This window comes from Physeter macrocephalus, chromosome 6, assembly GCF_002837175.3.
Source record: "Physeter macrocephalus isolate SW-GA chromosome 6, ASM283717v5, whole genome shotgun sequence".
Classification (NCBI taxonomy): domain Eukaryota; kingdom Metazoa; phylum Chordata; class Mammalia; order Artiodactyla; family Physeteridae; genus Physeter; species Physeter macrocephalus.
Window position 1 is genome coordinate 54071650 of NC_041219.1, and position 25198 is coordinate 54096847.

Genomic DNA, 25198 nt, shown 5'->3' on the forward strand with positions numbered 1-25198 from the left:
GTGCAAGCTTCCCACCAGCAAACAGCCTCGCCAACTCCTTCAAACACATGATGACGTTCGTGAAGCGCCTTCCACGTGAGGACACGTTACTCTCACTGCTGTCACGTTCCCCATGTCTACCTGTGAGGTGGGCACCAGTGGCCCAGTGACAGCTGAACCCGAGCCTCAGAGAAGATGAGGGCCAAGGCGAGCTCGCTCGGCAGCCAGTTTGCGAGGCAGAACAGTGCTTGGAGAGCTGAACGCACCGCGGAAGTAACAGGCACCAACTCATCCAACCCGTACAACCACCCTCTGCCACAGGTCCTATTCGCTCCTCGACCAGGAAACCCAGGCTCGGAGTTGAAACCCGGCTCCAAGTTATCGGAAGAGAATTGTGAGGCGTGAACGTGAGGCTCACATACTGAGCCTGAAACTGCGTGGCCTGCAGTCGGCACTAGTTAATGTCACCTACTCTCATCTATCAGAGCATCTTGTTTCGTGGCGGAGGGCTTGGAGGAATGACCATTTGGATGTCGAGAACAACAGACAAGGTCACAGGTGCCCGCCTGGCGCAGGCGGGCGAGGAGGCAGCGGGGGGCCCGTCTCCCGCCCCCTCGGCCGCTGCAGCCCAGCTCCCCACTGGGCGTCACAGAGACCTCGTGGCAACAGCCCCTCCCTGCTGGGGCCCTTGGCTACCCTGAGCCCTTCTGCATCAACAGTAGGGGCCCAGACCCCGACCGCCAGCCTCTCTCCAGGACACCGTCCTGTTACCCACCCAACCAGGGAGAGCCTTTTCAGGCAAATTTATCAACTATCTTGGCCACGTAATTTTTTTAAATATTTATTTATTTATTTAGGCTGCGCCAGGTCTTAGTTGCAGCACACGGGATCTTTAGTGGTGGCACGCGGACTGCTTAGCTGTGGCGTGCGAACTCTTAGTTGCAGCACGCGTGCAGGATCTAGTTCCCCGACCAGGGATCGAACCCAGGCCCCCTGCACTGGGAACACAGAGTCCTACCCATTGGACCACCAGGGAAGTCCCGGCCACATAATTTAAAAACCAAGCTTAGGCATGCCCTAGAGCCCTCGCGCTGCAACTACTGAGCCCGCGTGCCACAACTACTGAAGCCTGCGTGGCTAGAGCCCGTGCTGCACAACAAAAAGAAGCCACCACAATGAGAAGCCCGTGCACCGCAATGAAGAGCAGCCCCGAGTCGCTGCAACTAGAGAAAGCCTGCGCGCCGCAACGAAGACCCAATGCAGCCAAAAATTTTTTAAATGAGGGACTTCCCTGGTGGCGCAGTGGTTAAGAATCCGCCTGCCGATGCAGAGGACATGGGTTCGAGCCCTGGTCTCAGAAGATCCCACATGCCGCGGAGCAAATAAGCCCGTGCGCCACAACTACTGAGCCTGAGCTCTAGAGCCCGCGAGCCACAACTACCGAAGCCCACGCACCTAGAGCCCATGCTTTGAAACGAGAAGCCACTGCAATGAGAAGCCCGTACACCGCAAAGAAGAGTAGCCCCCGCTCGCCACAATTAGAGAAAGCCCGTGTGCAGCAGTGAAGACCCAATGCAGCCAAAAATAAATAAATTAAACCTAATAAAATTATTTTAATGTAAAAATTAAATGAAAACCAAACTTAGGAAGTGCTGGGGCAGCTCCTGGCCTCGTCTGCTTCACCCCCGTCTCCGCATGGCCAGGAGTGGACTGTAAGGCCTGAACTCCCTTTTAGAACCAACAGAAGCAAAAACCGTTTGATACACTATGGTTCTAACCACCCCCAAAGGACAGCAGGGGGCAGCCTGGCTCAAGCTAAAGGGCCATCACCTTGATTTCAGAGGAACAAAGTTAAAACCAAAGCCATTTAATCGATGACAAGATTCTGGGAACGGAGTCCTGAAATCCCTTTTCCTATAAACACCGTCAACTCTTGGGTGACCGAGAGCACAAGGGTGCTGCCAGCGCCTTCCTCGCGGCAGGGATATACTAACTCCTAAGCCTGCCTAGTAATGTATTTTAATGGAGGTGCTGCTATCAGGTCAAAGGCGGTAAGCACCGCTACTGAGCCTGAGCTCTAGAGCCCGCGAGCCACAACTACCGAAGCCCACGCACCTAGAGCCCATGCTTTGAAACGAGAAGCCACTGCAATGAGAAGCCCGTACACCGCAAAGAAGAGTAGCCCCCGCTCGCCACAATTAGAGAAAGCCCGTGTGCAGCAGTGAAGACCCAATGCAGCCAAAAATAAATAAATTAAACCTAATAAAATTATTTTAATGTAAAAATTAAATGAAAACCAAACTTAGGAAGTGCTGGGGCAGCTCCTGGCCTCGTCTGCTTCACCCCCGTCTCCGCATGGCCAGGAGTGGACTGTAAGGCCTGAACTCCCTTTTAGAACCAACAGAAGCAAAAACCGTTTGATACACTATGGTTCTAACCACCCCCAAAGGACAGCAGGGGGCAGCCTGGCTCAAGCTAAAGGGCCATCACCTTGATTTCAGAGGAACAAAGTTAAAACCAAAGCCATTTAATCGATGACAAGATTCTGGGAACGGAGTCCTGAAATCCCTTTTCCTATAAACACCGTCACCTCTTGGGTGACCGAGAGCGCAAGGGTGCTGCCAGCGCCTTCCTCGCGGCAGGGATATACTAACTCCTAAGCCTGCCTAGTAATGTGAGTATTAGGATCTAGTTCCCCGACCAGGGATCGAACCCAGGCCCCCTGCACTGGGAACACAGAGTCCTACCCATTGGACCACCAGGGAAGTCCCGGCCACATAATTTAAAAACCAAGCTTAGGCATGCCCTAGAGCCCTCGCGCTGCAACTACTGAGCCCGCGTGCCACAACTACTGAAGCCTGCGTGGCTAGAGCCCGTGCTGCACAACAAAAAGAAGCCACCACAATGAGAAGCCCGTGCACCGCAATGAAGAGCAGCCCCGAGTCGCTGCAACTAGAGAAAGCCTGCGCGCCGCAACGAAGACCCAATGCAGCCAAAAATTTTTTAAATGAGGGACTTCCCTGGTGGCGCAGTGGTTAAGAATCCGCCTGCCGATGCAGAGGACATGGGTTCGAGCCCTGGTCTCAGAAGATCCCACATGCCGCGGAGCAAATAAGCCCGTGCGCCACAACTACTGAGCCTGAGCTCTAGAGCCCGCGAGCCACAACTACCGAAGCCCACGCACCTAGAGCCCATGCTTTGAAACGAGAAGCCACTGCAATGAGAAGCCCGTACACCGCAAAGAAGAGTAGCCCCCGCTCGCCACAATTAGAGAAAGCCCGTGTGCAGCAGTGAAGACCCAATGCAGCCAAAAATAAATAAATTAAACCTAATAAAATTATTTTAATGTAAAAATTAAATGAAAACCAAACTTAGGAAGTGCTGGGGCAGCTCCTGGCCTCGTCTGCTTCACCCCCGTCTCCGCATGGCCAGGAGTGGACTGTAAGGCCTGAACTCCCTTTTAGAACCAACAGAAGCAAAAACCGTTTGATACACTATGGTTCTAACCACCCCCAAAGGACAGCAGGGGGCAGCCTGGCTCAAGCTAAAGGGCCATCACCTTGATTTCAGAGGAACAAAGTTAAAACCAAAGCCATTTAATCGATGACAAGATTCTGGGAACGGAGTCCTGAAATCCCTTTTCCTATAAACACCGTCAACTCTTGGGTGACCGAGAGCACAAGGGTGCTGCCAGCGCCTTCCTCGCGGCAGGGATATACTAACTCCTAAGCCTGCCTAGTAATGTATTTTAATGGAGGTGCTGCTATCAGGTCAAAGGCGGCAAGCACCGCTTCACGACGCCACGTGGAGTTTCGGTTTGGGAGGGCGAGGGAGCAGACGCCTCTCGAAGTCAAAGAAGCAAACACGGAGGAGGAATGAGAGCAAGAGGTCGGCAAAGACGCTAGCCAATCCCTGCGGCTCATCTGAGGGATGCTGAGCTCGGGGAGCTGGGGTCACAGGTGAGAAAGCGGGGCCGGGTCCCAGCAGGCCCGGGCGCTGTCCCCAGGCCAGGGCAGCAGTGAGAGGCCTTCCCTCCCGCGTGGCTGGACATCTGCCATCACTGCGGAAGGCAGAGCTGGACTGGACTCGTTTGCCCCAAGTCAGGCAGCTGAAGGTGGGAAAATCCCTCCAGCGGGACACAGGGACTGGGGTCAGTGCTCCGTGCCGAGCAGAACCCTCTGGAGACCAGGGACTATTCCTGGGGTGATTCGGAAGCAACGGCACCTGGAGCCTTCTCCAGGCCGCAGAGCCCTAGCAACCGTCGGCCCAGATTCAAACACATCCCTATCCACCTCCTTTCCAACGCCACGGACATCACTGAGAAAGCCTTCCAGCTCAGCAAAGGACTAGGGAAAACCAGGGGGTGTCTGTAGGCCTCGAGGACTGTCACCAAGAACGGGACGCCACCAGTTCCCATTCCCGGGTGACCTACGCAAAAACCCTCTAGTTATTTCTACACTTAAAATGAGAATTCATCCAAATACTGGAAATTCCCCCTGAAAAAACTAAATTTACCTAAGGCAAAAGGGTTGGGATTTCCTCTCTTTTCTCAGATTACAAGGAAGGGCTAACAAACGCCCAACCTTTGGGTCAATATACACAAGACCCTTTAATCCGGCTTTTCTTCTTCGTGTAAAGAATGCTGGCATGGGCGTCAGACCTACCCCTTGTAGCCGCCTCACCTATAAAACAAGAGTGAAATAACACAGACGTGTTCGGTGGGTGCTGCTTACAGTTAGATGAGGCATTGAGTCCTTTAAGAGACCCTCTGCATGAGGCACTCCTTAGGTAGTATTTTTGTAACTTTAACGATAAATTAAGAACTGCTCCTTAAAGCTAGCTCTCCCCTCCATTCTACACCTGGTACCCCCAGTTACGATGAAAGCATGAAGGCGGGGAAAACCTGAGTTCGGCGTTAAGCACTTTGTTTTTTAAACTGCACCGTCTTTATTAACTCTTTACTATCCTGCCTGCCATTATAACACATTAAGAAAATTAAATGGAAACGCAAAATACACAAATTACAAGCCTATCTAAAATTGTGAGAATTTTCAACTTTCGCAGACTCTCAACATTATATGTGGAAGTGACAGTATACGATATAACTTTCAAACAATTGGTAGCCCAATTGAGTACACACACCCCCTAAATGTCCTCAGATATTCTATTCAGTATAGAAAATACCCCTAGTGGCCAAAGAATTCTATTAATAATTCCACAAGATCTTCACTTGTTGAAAGGTTAGTCCACGGAGAGCTTTTCCAGAACGGTCTTCAGCACTCAGACTGGGACATTTCCGAAAATTTAAGCTTCAGTGACTAAGTTAAGGCTTCAAGTAAGAAGTACCAAAAGCTACGGAAAGGAAAGTTGAGGCAGTAACAACAACAACAGCAAAGTTCATGTTCCATTTGGTTCTTTTTATTAGAAGGTGAGCAATACAGCAAGGAGGGAACTCCCATGGTGAGTGGAACCATCACATAAACGCCCTTCTGGAATCCCAACCCCCTACGATCCCCAAAAATGTGCTCTGTGGCTTCAGCAACTTATAAACGGTAAGGGGGAAAATACTGAAAAGGCCACTATTTAACGGTGAAAGGATGAAGCTGTAGCGGTCCTAACCAGCCTAGGACCCAAAAAGAAAATTAAAATCTGCACAGAGCAAGCAAGCCTCTGCCTGCTGAGAGTAAGGCATCCAGGCGCCAACCTGTGAGAGTTCTCAGCGAGCCGAGACGTGCGCGAACGGCGGGGCAGGAGCTGCAGACACGCCCGTGGATGGGCGAACACGCCGCCACGCTCCCCAGAGCGGGGGCTGCTCCTGGAGGACGTCTGAGTGGTGCTTGCTTCATTTTCCTAAGGGTTTGTGCTACGTTGAGCCAGACTCCACTCCTCCTTTGGAGTGCGGGGCGACCGGGCCCTGGACTGCCGCTTCTGTTGGCGGTGCCACGGGGCTGTGCAGACACACGCCCTGTACCCCGAGGTGCGTGACCGAAGAGCAAGCGTGGCTTCCGATACGTGCTGCTGCTTCATGAAGCGAAGTGTGCTTCCTCCCGGGCGGGCCTGCCCCGCCGGGCTGGCCTTCCCCAGGGGAGTGACACCGCTCGTCCTTCCGCGGGCACGGCACCAGCTCACCCACTGAGTCTTTCGCTGAGCCCACCCAGCACCCAGGGCAGTGACCTCACTCAGAAGCAAAACACTCGTAAGTTCTTTGCAAGTTCTTCAATGGATTCTTTTGTCCTGGCTCCCAGCTTTTGCTGGAGATGGGAAAGGGGCGAGAAAGGAGAAGTATAACCAAGGAAAAACCCCATACTGAATAAATAGGAAACCCTTCCCATACTCCCAAACACCCCCTGGAGGCCGCCGGCCCCCATGCTCGGGGCCTCGATGTTCACTTCTAGTCCCCGCCCCCCCGAGGATGTAACTTAATCACCTGAAATCTTGGCTGAGAGTAAGTAACTGGACTCAAGGGCTATTCTGATGGTCCTCCCATGAGCCCAGGTCAGGATTCTGTGAATCAGACCCTCCCCTACCGCCCTCTGACATCCTAACAGGGCACCTCTGGGACACGAGCAGCCTTTTGCACTTCGAGCAGCTCTTCAAAGACGTAACAGCTTCCAGGATCTGGCCAGACCCCGTGGCAATAACATAGCATTTGCTTGTAAGACTCGCCACCACACTAGCCCTGAAAAGTGGGGTCCTGGGGTCCTGGCCGCTCAGGCACTGGCGGGGCAGTGGGCTCGGTTTTAGGGGCATGCCGCTGGCTTTCCTGTTCGTGGAGAGCTGACGCACCTGCCACCCAGGGTCACCAGGACAGCGCCGCAGGCAAACGCTCTCTCACCCACGTAAATGTGTCAGGGGCACCTGGAACCCCTCTGTGGCTGGCTCCAGGCCAGGAACTATGATGCCAGGAAAGGTCGATTTTTATTCCCGGGGGGAGGAAGGGTAGTTAGGGCGGTGATTTTCATGGAGGAAAAGAAAACGTACGGGGTGGTCCAGAGCTCCACAGCAAAGACACGGAACACTCTCACCCCTGCCCCACCCCTGGCAGCCAGCCAAGTCGCCACCAAGTTGAAGAGGACGCCAGGAAGCACTGCGATGGGCCCCTGGGCCTACCGCGCCCCCTCCACCGCCCGTCCGCCAGCCTAAGTGATTTCCCCAAGTAGGTGGCTCTAACGACACAGTCACTAGAGCCTTCATCTAACACATCCCGTTAGCCTTTCACGCGCTGTTTCCACTGAGAAAACGCACACTGCTCCTGTCCGCCTCGGGGCTCCCGAGGGCTCTCAGGTGCGAGAGCCGCCACGCGACTGCCGGGCCGGGCCGTAGGCTCTGCCCCACCAGGGCCCCCAGGTATGCCAGCCTTCAGAAGGCACCCTGGTGCACAAGGCATTATACATTCTGGGGCTGTCACCTGATCATCCTGCAGTCACTTGTGCAAAATTGAAACAGTGTGTGGTACTTGCATGTTTCATTCTATACAAAAATCGTCCCTCCCTCCCCTACCCCTATGTTTTAAACATTTATATAAATTTTTATTTAAACAGTAAGTTAGAAATCTTATTTACATTAATTTCTTTGTTCTCCCAAAAGCACACCCCACCCCTTACAGGATATAAATGTTCACCGAAACTGGTTTGCGTTACTGTTTGCAGGAGAGAGGAGGGAGAAGAATGAGCCTCCAGCTAAACTGTCCCGACATCTACAAAGAAGCAGGACACGGATCAGAAGCCAGGCTGCCCGGGTCTCACAGCGCCCTCACTCAGCAGACCCAAGAACAAGGCAGGGTCTGGGTCGTCTCTCCTCTTCTCCACCTCTGAGGTGGGATTTATTTTTGTTTTCTCTTCCCAGTCGCGGACCACCCGGAGCCCTGGGGCGTCACAAAGCCCACGAGGCTGCCAGGGTTTGGGGCTCCTCCGGTACTGGCGTCACCGGCCAGTGAGGGAGCCCTGCAGGCACCGCAGGCCCCGGTTAAGGGTCACAGTCCCCGGCCACCGGCAGGTATCACAGTGCATCTTCTTCACTGCAGCCTCCGCCGATCATGAAGCGGAACTCCTGGAGGTTTGAGACACCGTGGAAGTGAACGAAAGCGCCAGCCACTACGAAGATGTGGAAGAGCTGATGGGAGTGAAACTGGAGCGGGGCAGGGTGTGGGGGGAGAGAGACACGTTATTAAACGTTGGCAGAAGGTCCTGAAGATCATTTACGCTGAGCAGGGGGCCGGAGTGGATGCCACAGCTCAGATTCCAGGCATCCACAGACCTCGGAGCATCCAGCAGGCATATCACATTCTGCTGAGTTGAAGGCCAGCTGTCCCCACAGAAAGCAAGCTGCGGCCCTAAGCTTGAGACATGAACACGTGCACGCGTGGCACCGGGGACCTGGCAGACTCGGGGCAGGTGCTGCCAACAGGCCACAAAGCCCCGAGGACCCCGTGGTGCCGAGCAGCAGGCGATGGTCAGACACAGGGGTGTTTTCCTCACCGCTGTCATGGACTAGGCCATCATTTAAATGCTGCTCTCCTAGGAAACAAAGGGGCTTCCAGGATGGGGTAGAGGGTCAAAATACCTGGTGGCTAGAGTTTCCTTCAGCTCTAAGATGCCAGAATTACATGAAGATACGACATCAAAAGACTAGGAAAGGGGGACTTCCCTGCTGGCGCAGTGGTTAAGAATCCACCTGCCGATGCAGGGGACACGGGTTTTTGAGTCCTGGTCTGGGAAGATCCCACATGCCGCGGAGCACCCAAGCCCGCGAGCCACAGCTACTGAAGCCCGCACGCCTAGAGCCCGTGCTCTGCAACAAGGGAAGCCGCCTAGAGCCCGTGCTCTGCAACAAGGGAAGCCGCTGCAATGAGAAGCACGTGCACCGCAACGCAGAGCAGCCTCCCCGCTCGCTGCAACTAGACAAAGCCCGCGCATGAAAGCCCGCGCACGGCAACGAAGACCCAACGCAGCCAAAAATAAATAAATTTATTTATTTATTTATTTATTTTTAAAAAGGACTAGGAAAGCAGGGCCTTTTACTTCCTTCTCAAGTCAGAAGCTGGTCTACAAACATGTGACGGTTCTGATTTAACTTGTTCTGTTGAATGCTAGCTCATATCAAAGGGGGTTATTGCTCAGTGCACCAAGTATCACTTCAAAACTTACACTATTCTCTCATTATAGTCTCAACATGAAAAACGGCAAAACTAATTATCAAGGGAAAGACATTGATTTTAGAAGTGTAAACTAGAGGGATCCATAAGTCACTTCCCAAGAGATACTTCCTAGGAAACCAAAGGGGATTCATTTTCCAAAAAGGCGGGGAGGGTGTGACAATTTCTCCATATCAACGTCAAAACCATGATGAGGCAATCTCAGAAAGATAAATTTGATCACCTGAAGTTCCAAAGATGACCTAAATTAGCATTTTCTTTTCTATGAGTAGCTAATCTTTGAGGAGACAGAGGGCCAGCGGCTCAGTCTGTGATAACCGGTAGCTGGGTGAGGGGCAGAACACCGGAAGGCCAGGCCCCACTCAGACAGCACGGCACTGCTGAGACGCCTCAGGCCGCCTTCAGTTACAAGGGTGTCTGCCTCCTGGTCCCTTGTATTCCCTGCCCCCTCTCCTCCTTTCCTACCATTAACCACATCTAGTCTTCCTACCTCCTCTCCCAGCCAAACACGTATATCAGTCCCTCATTACAAACCACTGAATTTTGGTATCAGAAAGGACCTTGGTAAAAACCTGGTCTGTCACCCTCATCTCGTACACGAGGAGACCAGACAAAGAAGGACTAGAAGACCTGCCACAGTGTTGGGCACAGGAGCGCAGACTGAAATTCCACTCCTGCCACCTCATAGGCAGGGGTGCCGGATAAGGAGTTACCTAATCTCCCGAAGCCTCCTTTCCCAAGCTGTCAAGTGAAGGCACTGATAGGAGCTGTTACACTTTACGGGGCCGGTGTATCTAACGAGGCCGTCCCTGTAAAGTGCTCCCTCAGCTCTGTGCCAGGCACCCACACATGTCAGTTACCAATAAACACTAGTCAATACTGTACTTACTGTCTGGAGACACAAATCATGAGGGACACTGAGGGCTAGGATACACATATCTGGATTCTGAGTCTGAAGCTTCCTCAATTATTCCACTTCCCCGTCTGCCAATAACCCACTAACAGATGGACGGACAGACACTGACCACCCCTGACCATACTCACCCAGATGTCACACTTGCCGGGAAAGAAGCGCTCGGGGATGCGGGCCGCGTACAGGGCTGCTCCCGTGATATACAGGCTGGCCATCAGCATCAACCAGCCGATCTGCCCTATGGTGGCGGCCTTCAGGAAGCCCTCCGAGATGACATAATGAAAGGTGGGAATGACACCACTCAGGCCAAGGCCCAAGAACACTCCTGGGAATCGTAAGAACACAGTGAAAATGAGGAAGAAGAACTTTGGCACGGTACCAGTGATTCTGTAAACTGAATATTTCACAGCAGGATGCAACATCAGCTTTTTGGTCAAAAGGAAAAAGAAGGTTCTTCGGACTGTCACCAAGAACGGGACGCCACCAGTTCCCATTCCCGGGTGACCTACGCAAAAACCCTCTAGTTATTTCTACACTTAAAATGAGAATTCATCCAAATACTGGAAATTCCCCCTGAAAAAACTAAATTTACCTAAGGCAAAAGGGTTGGGATTTCCTCTCTTTTCTCAGATTACAAGGAAGGGCTAACAAACGCCCAACCTTTGGGTCAATATACACAAGACCCTTTAATCCGGCTTTTCTTCTTCGTGTAAAGAATGCTGGCATGGGCGTCAGACCTACCCCTTGTAGCCGCCTCACCTATAAAACAAGAGTGAAATAACACAGACGTGTTCGGTGGGTGCTGCTTACAGTTAGATGAGGCATTGAGTCCTTTAAGAGACCCTCTGCATGAGGCACTCCTTAGGTAGTATTTTTGTAACTTTAACGATAAATTAAGAACTGCTCCTTAAAGCTAGCTCTCCCCTCCATTCTACACCTGGTACCCCCAGTTACGATGAAAGCATGAAGGCGGGGAAAACCTGAGTTCGGCGTTAAGCACTTTGTTTTTTAAACTGCACCGTCTTTATTAACTCTTTACTATCCTGCCTGCCATTATAACACATTAAGAAAATTAAATGGAAACGCAAAATACACAAATTACAAGCCTATCTAAAATTGTGAGAATTTTCAACTTTCGCAGACTCTCAACATTATATGTGGAAGTGACAGTATACGATATAACTTTCAAACAATTGGTAGCCCAATTGAGTACACACACCCCCTAAATGTCCTCAGATATTCTATTCAGTATAGAAAATACCCCTAGTGGCCAAAGAATTCTATTAATAATTCCACAAGATCTTCACTTGTTGAAAGGTTAGTCCACGGAGAGCTTTTCCAGAACGGTCTTCAGCACTCAGACTGGGACATTTCCGAAAATTTAAGCTTCAGTGACTAAGTTAAGGCTTCAAGTAAGAAGTACCAAAAGCTACGGAAAGGAAAGTTGAGGCAGTAACAACAACAACAGCAAAGTTCATGTTCCATTTGGTTCTTTTTATTAGAAGGTGAGCAATACAGCAAGGAGGGAACTCCCATGGTGAGTGGAACCATCACATAAACGCCCTTCTGGAATCCCAACCCCCTACGATCCCCAAAAATGTGCTCTGTGGCTTCAGCAACTTATAAACGGTAAGGGGGAAAATACTGAAAAGGCCACTATTTAACGGTGAAAGGATGAAGCTGTAGCGGTCCTAACCAGCCTAGGACCCAAAAAGAAAATTAAAATCTGCACAGAGCAAGCAAGCCTCTGCCTGCTGAGAGTAAGGCATCCAGGCGCCAACCTGTGAGAGTTCTCAGCGAGCCGAGACGTGCGCGAACGGCGGGGCAGGAGCTGCAGACACGCCCGTGGATGGGCGAACACGCCGCCACGCTCCCCAGAGCGGGGGCTGCTCCTGGAGGACGTCTGAGTGGTGCTTGCTTCATTTTCCTAAGGGTTTGTGCTACGTTGAGCCAGACTCCACTCCTCCTTTGGAGTGCGGGGCGACCGGGCCCTGGACTGCCGCTTCTGTTGGCGGTGCCACGGGGCTGTGCAGACACACGCCCTGTACCCCGAGGTGCGTGACCGAAGAGCAAGCGTGGCTTCCGATACGTGCTGCTGCTTCATGAAGCGAAGTGTGCTTCCTCCCGGGCGGGCCTGCCCCGCCGGGCTGGCCTTCCCCAGGGGAGTGACACCGCTCGTCCTTCCGCGGGCACGGCACCAGCTCACCCACTGAGTCTTTCGCTGAGCCCACCCAGCACCCAGGGCAGTGACCTCACTCAGAAGCAAAACACTCGTAAGTTCTTTGCAAGTTCTTCAATGGATTCTTTTGTCCTGGCTCCCAGCTTTTGCTGGAGATGGGAAAGGGGCGAGAAAGGAGAAGTATAACCAAGGAAAAACCCCATACTGAATAAATAGGAAACCCTTCCCATACTCCCAAACACCCCCTGGAGGCCGCCGGCCCCCATGCTCGGGGCCTCGATGTTCACTTCTAGTCCCCGCCCCCCCGAGGATGTAACTTAATCACCTGAAATCTTGGCTGAGAGTAAGTAACTGGACTCAAGGGCTATTCTGATGGTCCTCCCATGAGCCCAGGTCAGGATTCTGTGAATCAGACCCTCCCCTACCGCCCTCTGACATCCTAACAGGGCACCTCTGGGACACGAGCAGCCTTTTGCACTTCGAGCAGCTCTTCAAAGACGTAACAGCTTCCAGGATCTGGCCAGACCCCGTGGCAATAACATAGCATTTGCTTGTAAGACTCGCCACCACACTAGCCCTGAAAAGTGGGGTCCTGGGGTCCTGGCCGCTCAGGCACTGGCGGGGCAGTGGGCTCGGTTTTAGGGGCATGCCGCTGGCTTTCCTGTTCGTGGAGAGCTGACGCACCTGCCACCCAGGGTCACCAGGACAGCGCCGCAGGCAAACGCTCTCTCACCCACGTAAATGTGTCAGGGGCACCTGGAACCCCTCTGTGGCTGGCTCCAGGCCAGGAACTATGATGCCAGGAAAGGTCGATTTTTATTCCCGGGGGGAGGAAGGGTAGTTAGGGCGGTGATTTTCATGGAGGAAAAGAAAACGTACGGGGTGGTCCAGAGCTCCACAGCAAAGACACGGAACACTCTCACCCCTGCCCCACCCCTGGCAGCCAGCCAAGTCGCCACCAAGTTGAAGAGGACGCCAGGAAGCACTGCGATGGGCCCCTGGGCCTACCGCGCCCCCTCCACCGCCCGTCCGCCAGCCTAAGTGATTTCCCCAAGTAGGTGGCTCTAACGACACAGTCACTAGAGCCTTCATCTAACACATCCCGTTAGCCTTTCACGCGCTGTTTCCACTGAGAAAACGCACACTGCTCCTGTCCGCCTCGGGGCTCCCGAGGGCTCTCAGGTGCGAGAGCCGCCACGCGACTGCCGGGCCGGGCCGTAGGCTCTGCCCCACCAGGGCCCCCAGGTATGCCAGCCTTCAGAAGGCACCCTGGTGCACAAGGCATTATACATTCTGGGGCTGTCACCTGATCATCCTGCAGTCACTTGTGCAAAATTGAAACAGTGTGTGGTACTTGCATGTTTCATTCTATACAAAAATCGTCCCTCCCTCCCCTACCCCTATGTTTTAAACATTTATATAAATTTTTATTTAAACAGTAAGTTAGAAATCTTATTTACATTAATTTCTTTGTTCTCCCAAAAGCACACCCCACCCCTTACAGGATATAAATGTTCACCGAAACTGGTTTGCGTTACTGTTTGCAGGAGAGAGGAGGGAGAAGAATGAGCCTCCAGCTAAACTGTCCCGACATCTACAAAGAAGCAGGACACGGATCAGAAGCCAGGCTGCCCGGGTCTCACAGCGCCCTCACTCAGCAGACCCAAGAACAAGGCAGGGTCTGGGTCGTCTCTCCTCTTCTCCACCTCTGAGGTGGGATTTATTTTTGTTTTCTCTTCCCAGTCGCGGACCACCCGGAGCCCTGGGGCGTCACAAAGCCCACGAGGCTGCCAGGGTTTGGGGCTCCTCCGGTACTGGCGTCACCGGCCAGTGAGGGAGCCCTGCAGGCACCGCAGGCCCCGGTTAAGGGTCACAGTCCCCGGCCACCGGCAGGTATCACAGTGCATCTTCTTCACTGCAGCCTCCGCCGATCATGAAGCGGAACTCCTGGAGGTTTGAGACACCGTGGAAGTGAACGAAAGCGCCAGCCACTACGAAGATGTGGAAGAGCTGATGGGAGTGAAACTGGAGCGGGGCAGGGTGTGGGGGGAGAGAGACACGTTATTAAACGTTGGCAGAAGGTCCTGAAGATCATTTACGCTGAGCAGGGGGCCGGAGTGGATGCCACAGCTCAGATTCCAGGCATCCACAGACCTCGGAGCATCCAGCAGGCATATCACATTCTGCTGAGTTGAAGGCCAGCTGTCCCCACAGAAAGCAAGCTGCGGCCCTAAGCTTGAGACATGAACACGTGCACGCGTGGCACCGGGGACCTGGCAGACTCGGGGCAGGTGCTGCCAACAGGCCACAAAGCCCCGAGGACCCCGTGGTGCCGAGCAGCAGGCGATGGTCAGACACAGGGGTGTTTTCCTCACCGCTGTCATGGACTAGGCCATCATTTAAATGCTGCTCTCCTAGGAAACAAAGGGGCTTCCAGGATGGGGTAGAGGGTCAAAATACCTGGTGGCTAGAGTTTCCTTCAGCTCTAAGATGCCAGAATTACATGAAGATACGACATCAAAAGACTAGGAAAGGGGGACTTCCCTGCTGGCGCAGTGGTTAAGAATCCACCTGCCGATGCAGGGGACACGGGTTTTTGAGTCCTGGTCTGGGAAGATCCCACATGCCGCGGAGCACCCAAGCCCGCGAGCCACAGCTACTGAAGCCCGCACGCCTAGAGCCCGTGCTCTGCAACAAGGGAAGCCGCTGCAATGAGAAGCACGTGCTCCGCAACGCAGAGCAGCCTCCCCGCTCGCTGCAACTAGACAAAGCCCGCGCATGGCAACGAAGACCCAACGCAGCCAAAAATAAATAAATTTATTTATTTATTTATTTATTTTTAAAAAGGACTAGGAAAGCAGGGCCTTTTACTTCCTTCTCAAGTCAGAAGCTGGTCTACAAACATGTGACGGTTCTGATTTAACTTGTTCTGTTGAATGCTAGCTCATATCAAAGGGGGTTATTGCTCAGTGCACCAAGTATCACTTCAAAACTTACACTATTCTCTCATTATAGTCTCAACATGAAAAACGGCAAAACTAATTATCAAGGGAAAGACATTGATTTTAGAAGTGTAAACTAGAGGGATCCATAAGTCACTTCCCAAGAGATACTTCCTAGGAAACCAAAGGGGATTCATTTTCCAAAAAGGCGGGGAGGGTGTGACAATTTCTCCATATCAACGTCAAAACCATGATGAGGCAATCTCAGAAAGATAAATTTGATCACCTGAAGTTCCAAAGATGACCTAAATTAGCATTTTCTTTTCTATGAGTAGCTAATCTTTGAGGAGACAGAGGGCCAGCGGCTCAGTCTGTGATAACCGGTAGCTGGGTGAGGGGCAGAACACCGGAAGGCCAGGCCCCACTCAGACAGCACGGCACTGCTGAGACGCCTCAGGCCGCCTTCAGTTACAAGGGTGTCTGCCTCCTGGTCCCTTGTATTCCCTGCCCCCTCTCCTCCTTTCCTACCATTAACCACATCTAGTCTTCCTACCTCCTCTCCCAGCCAAACACGTATATCAGTCCCTCATTACAAACCACTGAATTTTGGTATCAGAAAGGACCTTGGTAAAAACCTGGTCTGTCACCCTCATCTCGTACACGAGGAGACCAGACAAAGAAGGACTAGAAGACCTGCCACAGTGTTGGGCACAGGAGCGCAGACTGAAATTCCACTCCTGCCACCTCATAGGCAGGGGTGCCGGATAAGGAGTTACCTAATCTCCCGAAGCCTCCTTTCCCAAGCTGTCAAGTGAAGGCACTGATAGGAGCTGTTACACTTTACGGGGCCGGTGTATCTAACGAGGCCGTCCCTGTAAAGTGCTCCCTCAGCTCTGTGCCAGGCACCCACACATGTCAGTTACCAATAAACACTAGTCAATACTGTACTTACTGTCTGGAGACACAAATCATGAGGGACACTGAGGGCTAGGATACACATATCTGGATTCTGAGTCTGAAGCTTCCTCAATTATTCCACTTCCCCGTCTGCCAATAACCCACTAACAGATGGACGGACAGACACTGACCACCCCTGACCATACTCACCCAGATGTCACACTTGCCGGGAAAGAAGCGCTCGGGGATGCGGGCCGCGTACAGGGCTGCTCCCGTGATATACAGGCTGGCCATCAGCATCAACCAGCCGATCTGCCCTATGGTGGCGGCCTTCAGGAAGCCCTCCGAGATGACATAATGAAAGGTGGGAATGACACCACTCAGGCCAAGGCCCAAGAACACTCCTGGGAATCGTAAGAACACAGTGAAAATGAGGAAGAAGAACTTTGGCACGGTACCAGTGATTCTGTAAACTGAATATTTCACAGCAGGATGCAACATCAGCTTTTTGGTCAAAAGGAAAAAGAAGGTTCTTCAAACTCTGTGATTCTGACATGCAAGACAGCACATCTAAGTTCTAAAAAGGAGATCTATTTACAAAGGCAAAGCGCCTCCTGCTGAGAAAGGCTTAGCCTAACAAGTCAGCAGTCTTCAAGGGGTTTGGAATTATGTTGCTGAGTGTTTTAGAAACAGACAGCTCTAGGGTTTTGCTCAAAGCACCCCTAAATGCTGCTTCTTTAAGACACAGATTACAGTACAGAGCAGTTTTACATATTTCATCTTCCCTTTGAGGCACCAGACAGACATTCCTGGGGTGAGGGTAGGGTGGAAAGGACGGAGGTGGGGGTGAGGAAGGAAGAGGGCCCCAGAGCACCAGTCAGATACAGTCTATCAGCAAGGCTCCACCACAGCCGACTGCCCTCAAAACCCTCTACAGCAGTGTTTTTCAAACTTCTGGATATGACCCAGGTTATGAGACAAACCGAGTCTAGATGAGCTTTTTTTTTTTTTTTATGAACTAGACTAAAATTTAAAAATATCAAAAAAAATCAGACTGTGTCAAGTGGAGGGTTAAGTGCCATTTTGTCCAAGTTTTATAATTTATATAGATATAAATTATATTTTTATATATATACATATAAAATAAGACACGTTTAGGGTTGTAACAGAAAATGTCACGATCAAAAAAAGTTTAAAGGTAACGCAGATCTAAAACCACTGTGAAGGGTGTGGGTCAACAAAGCACCACAGGGACGTCCCCCAGCAGCCAGGAGCTGCTCCCACGTTCCGACACACAGGTAAGAATGACCTTTGCCAAACCAACCACCATCTGGTAATAAGCTTTCTCAAAAACAAGGTGCCTATTACTTGCTTTGGCTGTTACAAGCAAGCGCCCACCGACGTGCACCAAGGCCGAGCGCACGCGCGTAGATGACACGGGCGTCCCCGAGGGCGGGGCAAGGGCAGTGCTGTCTCAAGAAGAAAGGAGTCAAGAGGGCCTACTTCCTTCCCACCCCCGAAAACACCGTGCTCCTGTCTCTTCACCGCGCTTCTCCTCCACGCGCTAAGCAGACGCTGCTCAGGGTCGTGCCCGTCGTCCCCAAAGCCAAGGCTCAGGAACGTGGTCCCTCTGACGCGCAGACCGCAGGCCATGCGGCTCCGCTCAGCCGGAGCGTTCCCATCTCTCGTGCTCCGGGCTGAACACCCAGCTGAGCACCGCTGGGGAAACCGAGTTCTCTGCGAGTTCATGATCAGCCTCTCTATTCAAAACGTTGTTTTCTTGTCCAGTACCTGTTCCCCCCAAGATTGAGGCATATCACAGGAAGGGGGGGGACTGAAACCCAGCAGGACCTGGTGGGGCCCTCCCAGGCACAAAAGCCCTTCCGTGTCCCCCATTTCTTATTTGCAGGAAAAAGGTTTCAGCCTCCTAGACCTTTCCTGAGTCCCAAAGGGCAGACTCCAACAGCTGCTAGTTAGAGGAGTGGGGGAGTGCCGAAGCAAAGGCGGAGCGGTCAAGAACAGCAGTGCAGGGAAGGGGCACGGTCTGGTTCCTCCTCAAGGGACCCAACCGGATGCACGTCTCAGAGCTCGTCTATGGGAACTGGGGCCCACCCCGTGGAGGACGGCGACCTCAGGCTGAGCACAAGCACGGGGACCCCAGACTGGCTGGAACCAGAGGGCCAATGACTGAGGTTCCTGGAGCACCACCCCGTTACCCCCCCATCAATCAATCAGAGGGAGGTCACACACCATACAGACCTCCCCCAAATTCTGACTATAAAAACTGTTCCCCCGGGCTTCCCTGGTGGCGCAGTGGTTGAGAGTCCGCCTGCCGATGCGGGGGACGCGGGTTCGTGCCCCGGTCCGGGAAGATCCCACATGCCGCGGAGCGGCTGGGCCCGTGAGCCATGGCCGCTGAGTCTGCGCGTCCGGAGCCTGTGCTCCGCAGCGGGAGAGGCCGCGACAGTGAGAGGCCCACGTAACGCAAAAAAAAACAAAAACGAAAACAAACCTGTTCCCCCAAAACCATCAGGGAGTTGAAGTTTTCTGAGCACTAGCTTCCCCAGACTCCTCGTCTGGCGCCTCACAATGTAAATGCTGCACTGTCCTCCACCACAAGCCGGTGTCAGCAGACTGGCACGGCAAGCGGACCCAGGTCTGGTTCGGTAACACTGGGAGCCAACCCTGACCACTGCTCAAGTGCTCAAAGAAATCCTCAAAAGGGAAGAGGGCAGCGTTACAACAGTGCTCACTAACATGAAGTTAATTCTAACTTCTAACCTTCTAGGTAACTGCAGGTAAACTGTGGCTTGGACTTTGATACAAAATGGTTTAAAACAAAAAGGTTGAAAGGAAAAGTATTCTTTCTAATACTTCCTGTTCACTCTCAGGAGGTACTGGGTTTGACACTGGGTGGGCAGAAAACTGAAGACACAGCCCTGGCTCCGAGGGGTCAGTCGCCAGTCCAGGCCCTCACACGGGAAGTACTCACACAGGAAGGGGCTTTTGGCTTTCCACTGATCTCCAACTAAACAGGCATTATCCTAAACACAAAAAGCCTCTTTATCTCTACATCAGAAAAGAGTGTGGCGCCTCTTTAGAACACAATCAGTTGGGAGTGAAGACTTTTTTTTTTACACGTTTTAAAATGAAAATACATAAGGAAAAAAAAAATTTTAATAAAATGAAAATACATAACAAAACAAAAAATGACAACAAAAAAAAGAACTAATCACTATAAAAAGTACACCGTGAGCTGAGAAGGAGGAATCATTATTTTACAAAGGTTACGGAGCCACAGCCATAAGGACAGTGTACGGGCCTAAACTCACGTACACTGTATTGCCCCGAACACGTCAACTGCGATAGCTCAGCACCCCCTCCACTCTGACACCCCTACTACATTACGAGGCCCTCGAGAACAGGAACTGCGATTTCTCCATCTTTGCATCACAAGTACCTCGCGTAATGCTTGGGCAACGGTGACCCTCTAACGAAGCCTGGCAAATAGACACGGGTCCAGTGTGGGCCCTCTGCGAGCTCTTACCTGCTCTCACCCCCCGGTACTGCGGGGTAGCGAACATGTCCCACTGGGAGACGATGATGGCTGCGATGCCCAGCACACAGATGACAATCAAGTAGATGAAGCACGGTTGTGGGTTACAGTAGAAAGAATAATAAAGCCAAGGGACAAAGCTTCCCATAATCAGAAGAGCAATACCAGAGTAATCCAGTCTAGGACAGAAAAAAAAAATCCATTTAATGTTAAAAATTACTGCCTGCTACAGGTTCCGATCAAAGTTCCCAGCGGATGGTATCAAGGGTTCTGCCACCTCTGCTGGAAGTTCTCCCCTAGCCCATGGACTCTACATCACTGATCAGATACGGACTTTGCAGATACTCACTTAGAGAAGACACGAGAGACCCCTTCTGAGTGGCAGTAGACTGTGTGGAACAGCCACGAAAAAGAAAGGCAGAGAATGGCCCCCAAGAAGAATAATCCAAAGACCACCTTCTCTTGCAGGGGGGCCACAAAGGAGATGTTTGGACGAAACATATAAAAGATGCCCAGGCACAGGAAGAATACACAACCTAGGAAAGAGCACAGGAAGAGAGAAAGAATCATCCTTTTGAAGATACACTGAAGTGTCACATACTGATTGTGTTTTCAATCCTGACATCCAAATCGAAAGTTCCATGAGAACTTCCCAAATTTTTCCAAATAACTGAACCTTATCCAAAATGTTGGTCTACTCCAAATACTGTTGGTATCATATGCTCCTCAGTTTCACAAACTCAGTATACAGAATAACTCACTACTAATCCAAAAAAGAAAACAGACAATGGCTGCTCCTTCTTAAAAAACTAGAAGAGAGTGGCATAGACACACATACACTACCAAATGTAAAATAGATAGCTAGTGGGAAGCAGCCGCATAGCACAGGGAGATCAGCTCGGTGCTTTGTGACCACCTAGAGGGGTGGGATAGGGAGGGTGGGAGGGAGACGCAAGAGGGAGGAGATATGGGGATATATGTATACGTATAGCTGATTCACTGTGTTATAAAGCAGCAACTAACACACCACTGTAAAGCAATTATACTCCAGTAAAGATGTTAAAAAAAAAAAAAAAGATTAAACTAAAAAAGTAGAAAAACCCACTTCTACCTCTAGATCCCACGTGAAATTTCATTTATAAAGTTTTTGGCATATATGTTGTAGCCCAGGTTTCAAAGGCCCATTCTGCATTTTCCTTTGCAGTGAATGCTGATACCTCCAAACTCTGCTAGGAAACACAGCTTTTCTCCACCAACAGCTGTCAAGGAACCTTATGCTTCTCTGGTCCTCACCCGTTGGCCCAACAGATTCGGAAGTTAAAGGACAGTGAAATGCCCATTTGGGCCATTTCATAACCAGTTTTTAAACTGTTCTTCACAGTGAGATACCATGTTCTTATTGCCTAGGGAAAGGCCACTTAACACAAGACAGGCACAGAAATTAAGCAGTTAAACCATTTACTAAGTGATTCTGTTTGATCCATTTAATAAAGCATTTACCCTCGAGTAGAAGTCAGCAACAAACTTGACTGTCTATTCTACTCTCACTGCACTAGCAGTCTGGAACTTGCAGTCATAGTGGAAATCAAACGAGGGGTAAGAAATGTACATCAAATCGGGTAAGGCCAGACTATTCAGTATATTCACAAGGTTGTGCAATCATCACCACTATTTAATTCTAGAACATTTTCATTACCCCAAAAAGAAGTCCTACACCTGTTCAGCCATCTCCCATTCCCCACTAGACAACCCTAGGCAACCACTAATTTACTTTCTATCTCTATGGATTTCCCATTCTGGGTATTTCATGTATATGGATCATACAATACTTGGCCTTTGTGTCCGGCTCCTTCCACTTCGCATGTTTTCAAGGCCCACCCATGTTGTAGCACATTATCAGCAGTTCACCCCTTCTCTGGCCATTATATGGATATACCACATTTTATTCACCCATCAGCTGATACATGGGTTGTTTCCACTTTCAGCATTATTATGAATAATGCTAAGAACATTCATGTACACATTTTTGTGTGAACATGTTTTCAATTCTCTTGGGTATATACCTAGAATTAAAATTGCCGGTAACTCTGTTTAACTTTCTGAGGAACTGCCAAACTATTTTCTATGGGCTGCACCATTTTACCTTCCACCAGCGATGCACGTGAGTTCTAACCTTTCCACATCCTGGCAAAGACTTGTTATTTTCCATTTTCTTGATAACAGCCATCCTAGTGACTGTGAAGTGGTATCTCACTGCACCTCCTCAAATGACTCAGGATGTTGAGCAACTTTTCGTGTGTTCACTGGCCACTTGTATGTCTATTCCAATGCCTTCCCCATTTTTAAAACTGAGTTGTCTTTTTACTGTTTAGTTGTAAGAGTTCTTCACTAGCCCCTTGCCAGATATATGATTTGCAAATATTCTCTCCCATTCTGTGGGTTACCTTTTTACTTTCTTGCTAATGTCCTTTGACATACAAAAGTTTTTATTTTTTTAATTTTTTGGTCACACTGCACAGCATGTGGGATCTTAGTTCCCCGACCAGGGATCGAACCCATGGCCCCTGCACTGGAACTGCGGAGCCTTAACCACTGTACCGCCAGGGAAGTCCCAAAAGTTTTTAATTTTTTTAAAAAATATTTTATTTATTTATTTGGCTGCGTCAGGTCTTAGTTACAGCGTGCGGGCTTCCCTCTAGTTGCGGCATGCGGGCTTCGTTGCCCCACGGCATGTGGGATCTTAGTTCCCCGACGAGGGATTGAACCTGTGTCCCCTGCATTGGAAGGCAGATTCTTAACCACTGGACCACCAGGGAAGTCCCAAGTTTTTAATTTTGATCAAGTCCAATTTATTTTTTCTTTGGTTGCTTATGCTTTTTTTTTTTTTTTTTTTTTTTTTGTGGTATGCGGGCCTCTCTCCACCGCAGCCTCTCCCGCTGCGGAGCACAGGCTCCGGGCGCGCAGGTCCAGCGGCCATGGCCCACGGGCCCAGCCGCCCTGCGGCACGCGGGATCCTCCCAGACCGGGGCGCGAACCCGGTTCCCCTGCATCGGCAGGCGGACGCGCAACCACTGCGCCGCCAGGGAAGCCCGGTTGCTTATGCTTTAGGTGTCAATTCTAAGAAACTGTCACTTAATCCAAGGTCATAAAGATTTACATCTATGTTCTCTCCTAATGGGTTCAGAGTTTTAGCTCTTATGTTTAGGTCTTTGATCCATCTTAATTTTTCTATATGGTGTGAATTAGGAGTCCAACTTCATTCTTTTGCATACTAGTTACTCAGTTTTCCCCAACACCATTTGTCGAAAAGACTGTTCTCGCCCCCACTGCATTCTTTCTTTAATGTGCAATCATGATGGAAAGAAATATCATAGATCACATTCTACTTCAAGCCAAACTGAAATTGAATTGTGAATATTCTAAGTAATGACTTCCAAAAATCAGCTTACTTCTATTAAATAACTACCTTCCTCTCCATGCTCATTAAAATATTATACCCCATTCTGTACAGTGCCTTTTCCTTTGCCTGGTTTAAGGACATGTCTGAAAATCTAGTAGAGAGAAATACAACCTAGCTATAATAAAATCATCGTGTCAACAAGGACCACCACAGAGACAACCACTAAGAAACTTCATCATCAGAAATCCAGAAAACATTTTTGAAGTTCCGCCCTTACCCTGACGCACACTGGTGGGGGAGAAACAGACGGCCACGTTATATCTCTGCTGTCACATACCTAAGAGATGCGTCCAGATGTTGCCTGTCTCCGTGTGTATTCTGAAAATGCTCTTAAAACAGGCCCGGAAAGAAGGCATAGGGGGCCGGTGTCCGTGCAAGAGGAAGTCGTTATCCTTGAGCCAGTCGGGTAGCACGTCATGAGGGATTACTCGCCACCGACCTTCCCAGACCTCGAAGAATATTAGCAAACACGTCTGAGTTTAATGTCAACTGAGCAATACTGACAGCTATCTCTTACCACACTGGCTTATAAGGAGAAAAAATACCTTATCTTTAAAAAGACAAATAACATTCAAAGGTATAATGTCCTATATTCTGAGGTTTTAAAAACTTGATTGAGGAAAAACATTTTTTTTAAGGCAGGGGATGGGGGGGCAGGGACAGGACTTTTCTTAGGAAAAGGGAAGAGCAAATGAAATGAAGTTACAGAAAATACCCAGAAAGAGTGCTTTCAAGCTCTGTTTCAGTCTGGCTAAAGGTAGGGTGAGAGGGCTGAAGTCCCACCCATACAGACGCCCCGCCCCTCCTTCATCCTCCACCACGGACTGTACCTCTGAAAAATCCCTGTCGTGTTAAATAAGACCATTTTTATACTTAATATCCCTGTTGGTGAAAAAAGAACATAGAATCACACTTATGTACCTTCTGCTAAAGTCTCTCCCTCTCCCTTACTCTTTCTCTTCCCATCACAGCAAATACGGCAAGTAGAGAAGGGCACAGGAGTCAGAAAATCTTGGATCTCTGCTATTAACTAGTTGAATGAGCTTTAATTAATTACAAAATCCTCAAGCCTCAGTGTCCGCATTTATAAAACGAGGACACGAGTGCTTCGATCACTTGGCGAGGAAGCTGTGAGGATCCCACGAAATGACCCAAAGCACTTCATAAATGCGGCAGCAAACCCCAGCACCCACCCCAAAGGTGATGTGCAGTCCTGCCTGCCCCACAGGCTGCCACCTGAGAGCTCATGACCAGTGCCGCGGAGCCGGCAAAGGGGCTCAGCCCTCCTGCCCTCCGGCTCCCCTCTTTCCTCGCTGTCAGGCCCCCATCAGACACTAAAGGAAAGGGATCAGGAGTGAGGAAGCCCCTCCTAAAAAGGGTGTGTCTTCACTCTGCTCCTAATCACGTCTCTCAGCCCAGTGAGCTCACGCCACAAACCCACTTAAGCCTAAAAACTAACCTGCTTCTGCTGAGCCAAAAAGATGCAAGGAAGAATGCAGGAACATGTCTACCTGTGGCTTCCACTCTGACATCGACGCCCCTGTGACCAGCAGCACGGCTGATCCCCACACCTGCCAGCCACCATGCCCACCCTTTCCCTCCACAAGAGGCTGCTGCTTCTCTGCTCCCCCTAATCCTTCCTTAGGGGCGTTTTCAGAGAACTGATCCTCTGTGGAACTCCAAAGGGAGTGGACACAAACGACTGAAGAATAGCAGTGACACTCTTCACACTCAAACTCACTCTCCCTTCTCTCCCTACCCTCCCCACTGGCCCTTACACCTTCCAACTCAAAACCTGAGGCCTGGGCTAATCTGGCCATTCCCTGCTTGTTCCTAACATACAACAAAATAAAATAATGTGTTACAAGATGCTGCTACTCTGTTTTATTTTGGGAGAATTTTATTTTCTAAAATAGAAATCAATCCTCACCTCCCTGAAGGCAGTTCACAACATGGAAACAGCTCTTCTGTGATCATATGCAAAGTGCTACAGTGTCATCCACCACACAGCCAAAATAGTCAAAAAGAATGCCGAGTTTCTTACATGCTTACAATGTCAGAGAGACTTTCCCCATTGTTTCTAAACAAACATTCTGGTGTCTAAAGACTGGGCCAAGG

General features: G+C 50.5%; 2 protein-coding genes across 6 annotated transcripts in view; both read right to left on the reverse strand.

Annotated features, from left to right (window-relative positions):
- Positions 1-5375: 5375 nt before the first annotated feature.
- Positions 5376-10540, reverse strand: LOC112066338 (adiponectin receptor protein 2-like). Its single transcript, XM_028491481.1, has 2 exons — positions 10178-10540; positions 5376-8106 (listed from the first exon to the last, which is right to left on the reverse strand). The coding sequence occupies exons 1-2, from the start codon at positions 10538-10540 to the stop codon at positions 7978-7980; spliced, it is 492 nt and encodes a 163-aa protein (XP_028347282.1). The 3' UTR covers positions 5376-7977.
- A 979-nt stretch (positions 10541-11519) lies between these two features.
- Positions 11520-25198, reverse strand: part of ADIPOR2 (adiponectin receptor 2) — a 57793-nt gene continuing 44114 nt past the window's right edge. For all 5 annotated transcript variants that reach the window (XM_055085406.1, XM_007101149.4, XM_028490850.2 and 2 more), the window contains 5 exons: positions 23358-23529; positions 19970-20156; positions 19612-19799; positions 16275-16468; positions 11520-14250 (listed from right to left, as the gene is read on the reverse strand). In XM_055085406.1, the coding sequence (XP_054941381.1) occupies positions 14122-14250; positions 16275-16468; positions 19612-19799; positions 19970-20156; positions 23358-23529 (870 nt within the window). In that variant the 3' untranslated portion in view covers positions 11520-14121. The remainder of the gene's footprint in view (positions 14251-16274; positions 16469-19611; positions 19800-19969; positions 20157-23357; positions 23530-25198) is intronic.

Coding starts and splice junctions, on each gene's coding strand:
- LOC112066338 (XM_028491481.1), bottom strand. CDS start 10,540: ATGGGAACTGGTGGCGTCCCGTTCTTGGTGACAGTCCGAAGAACCTTC. Junction 8,107..10,177: donor CCGGCAAGTGTGACATCTGG/GTGAGTATGGTC, acceptor GCCCCGCTCCAG/TTTCACTCCCATCAGCTCTT.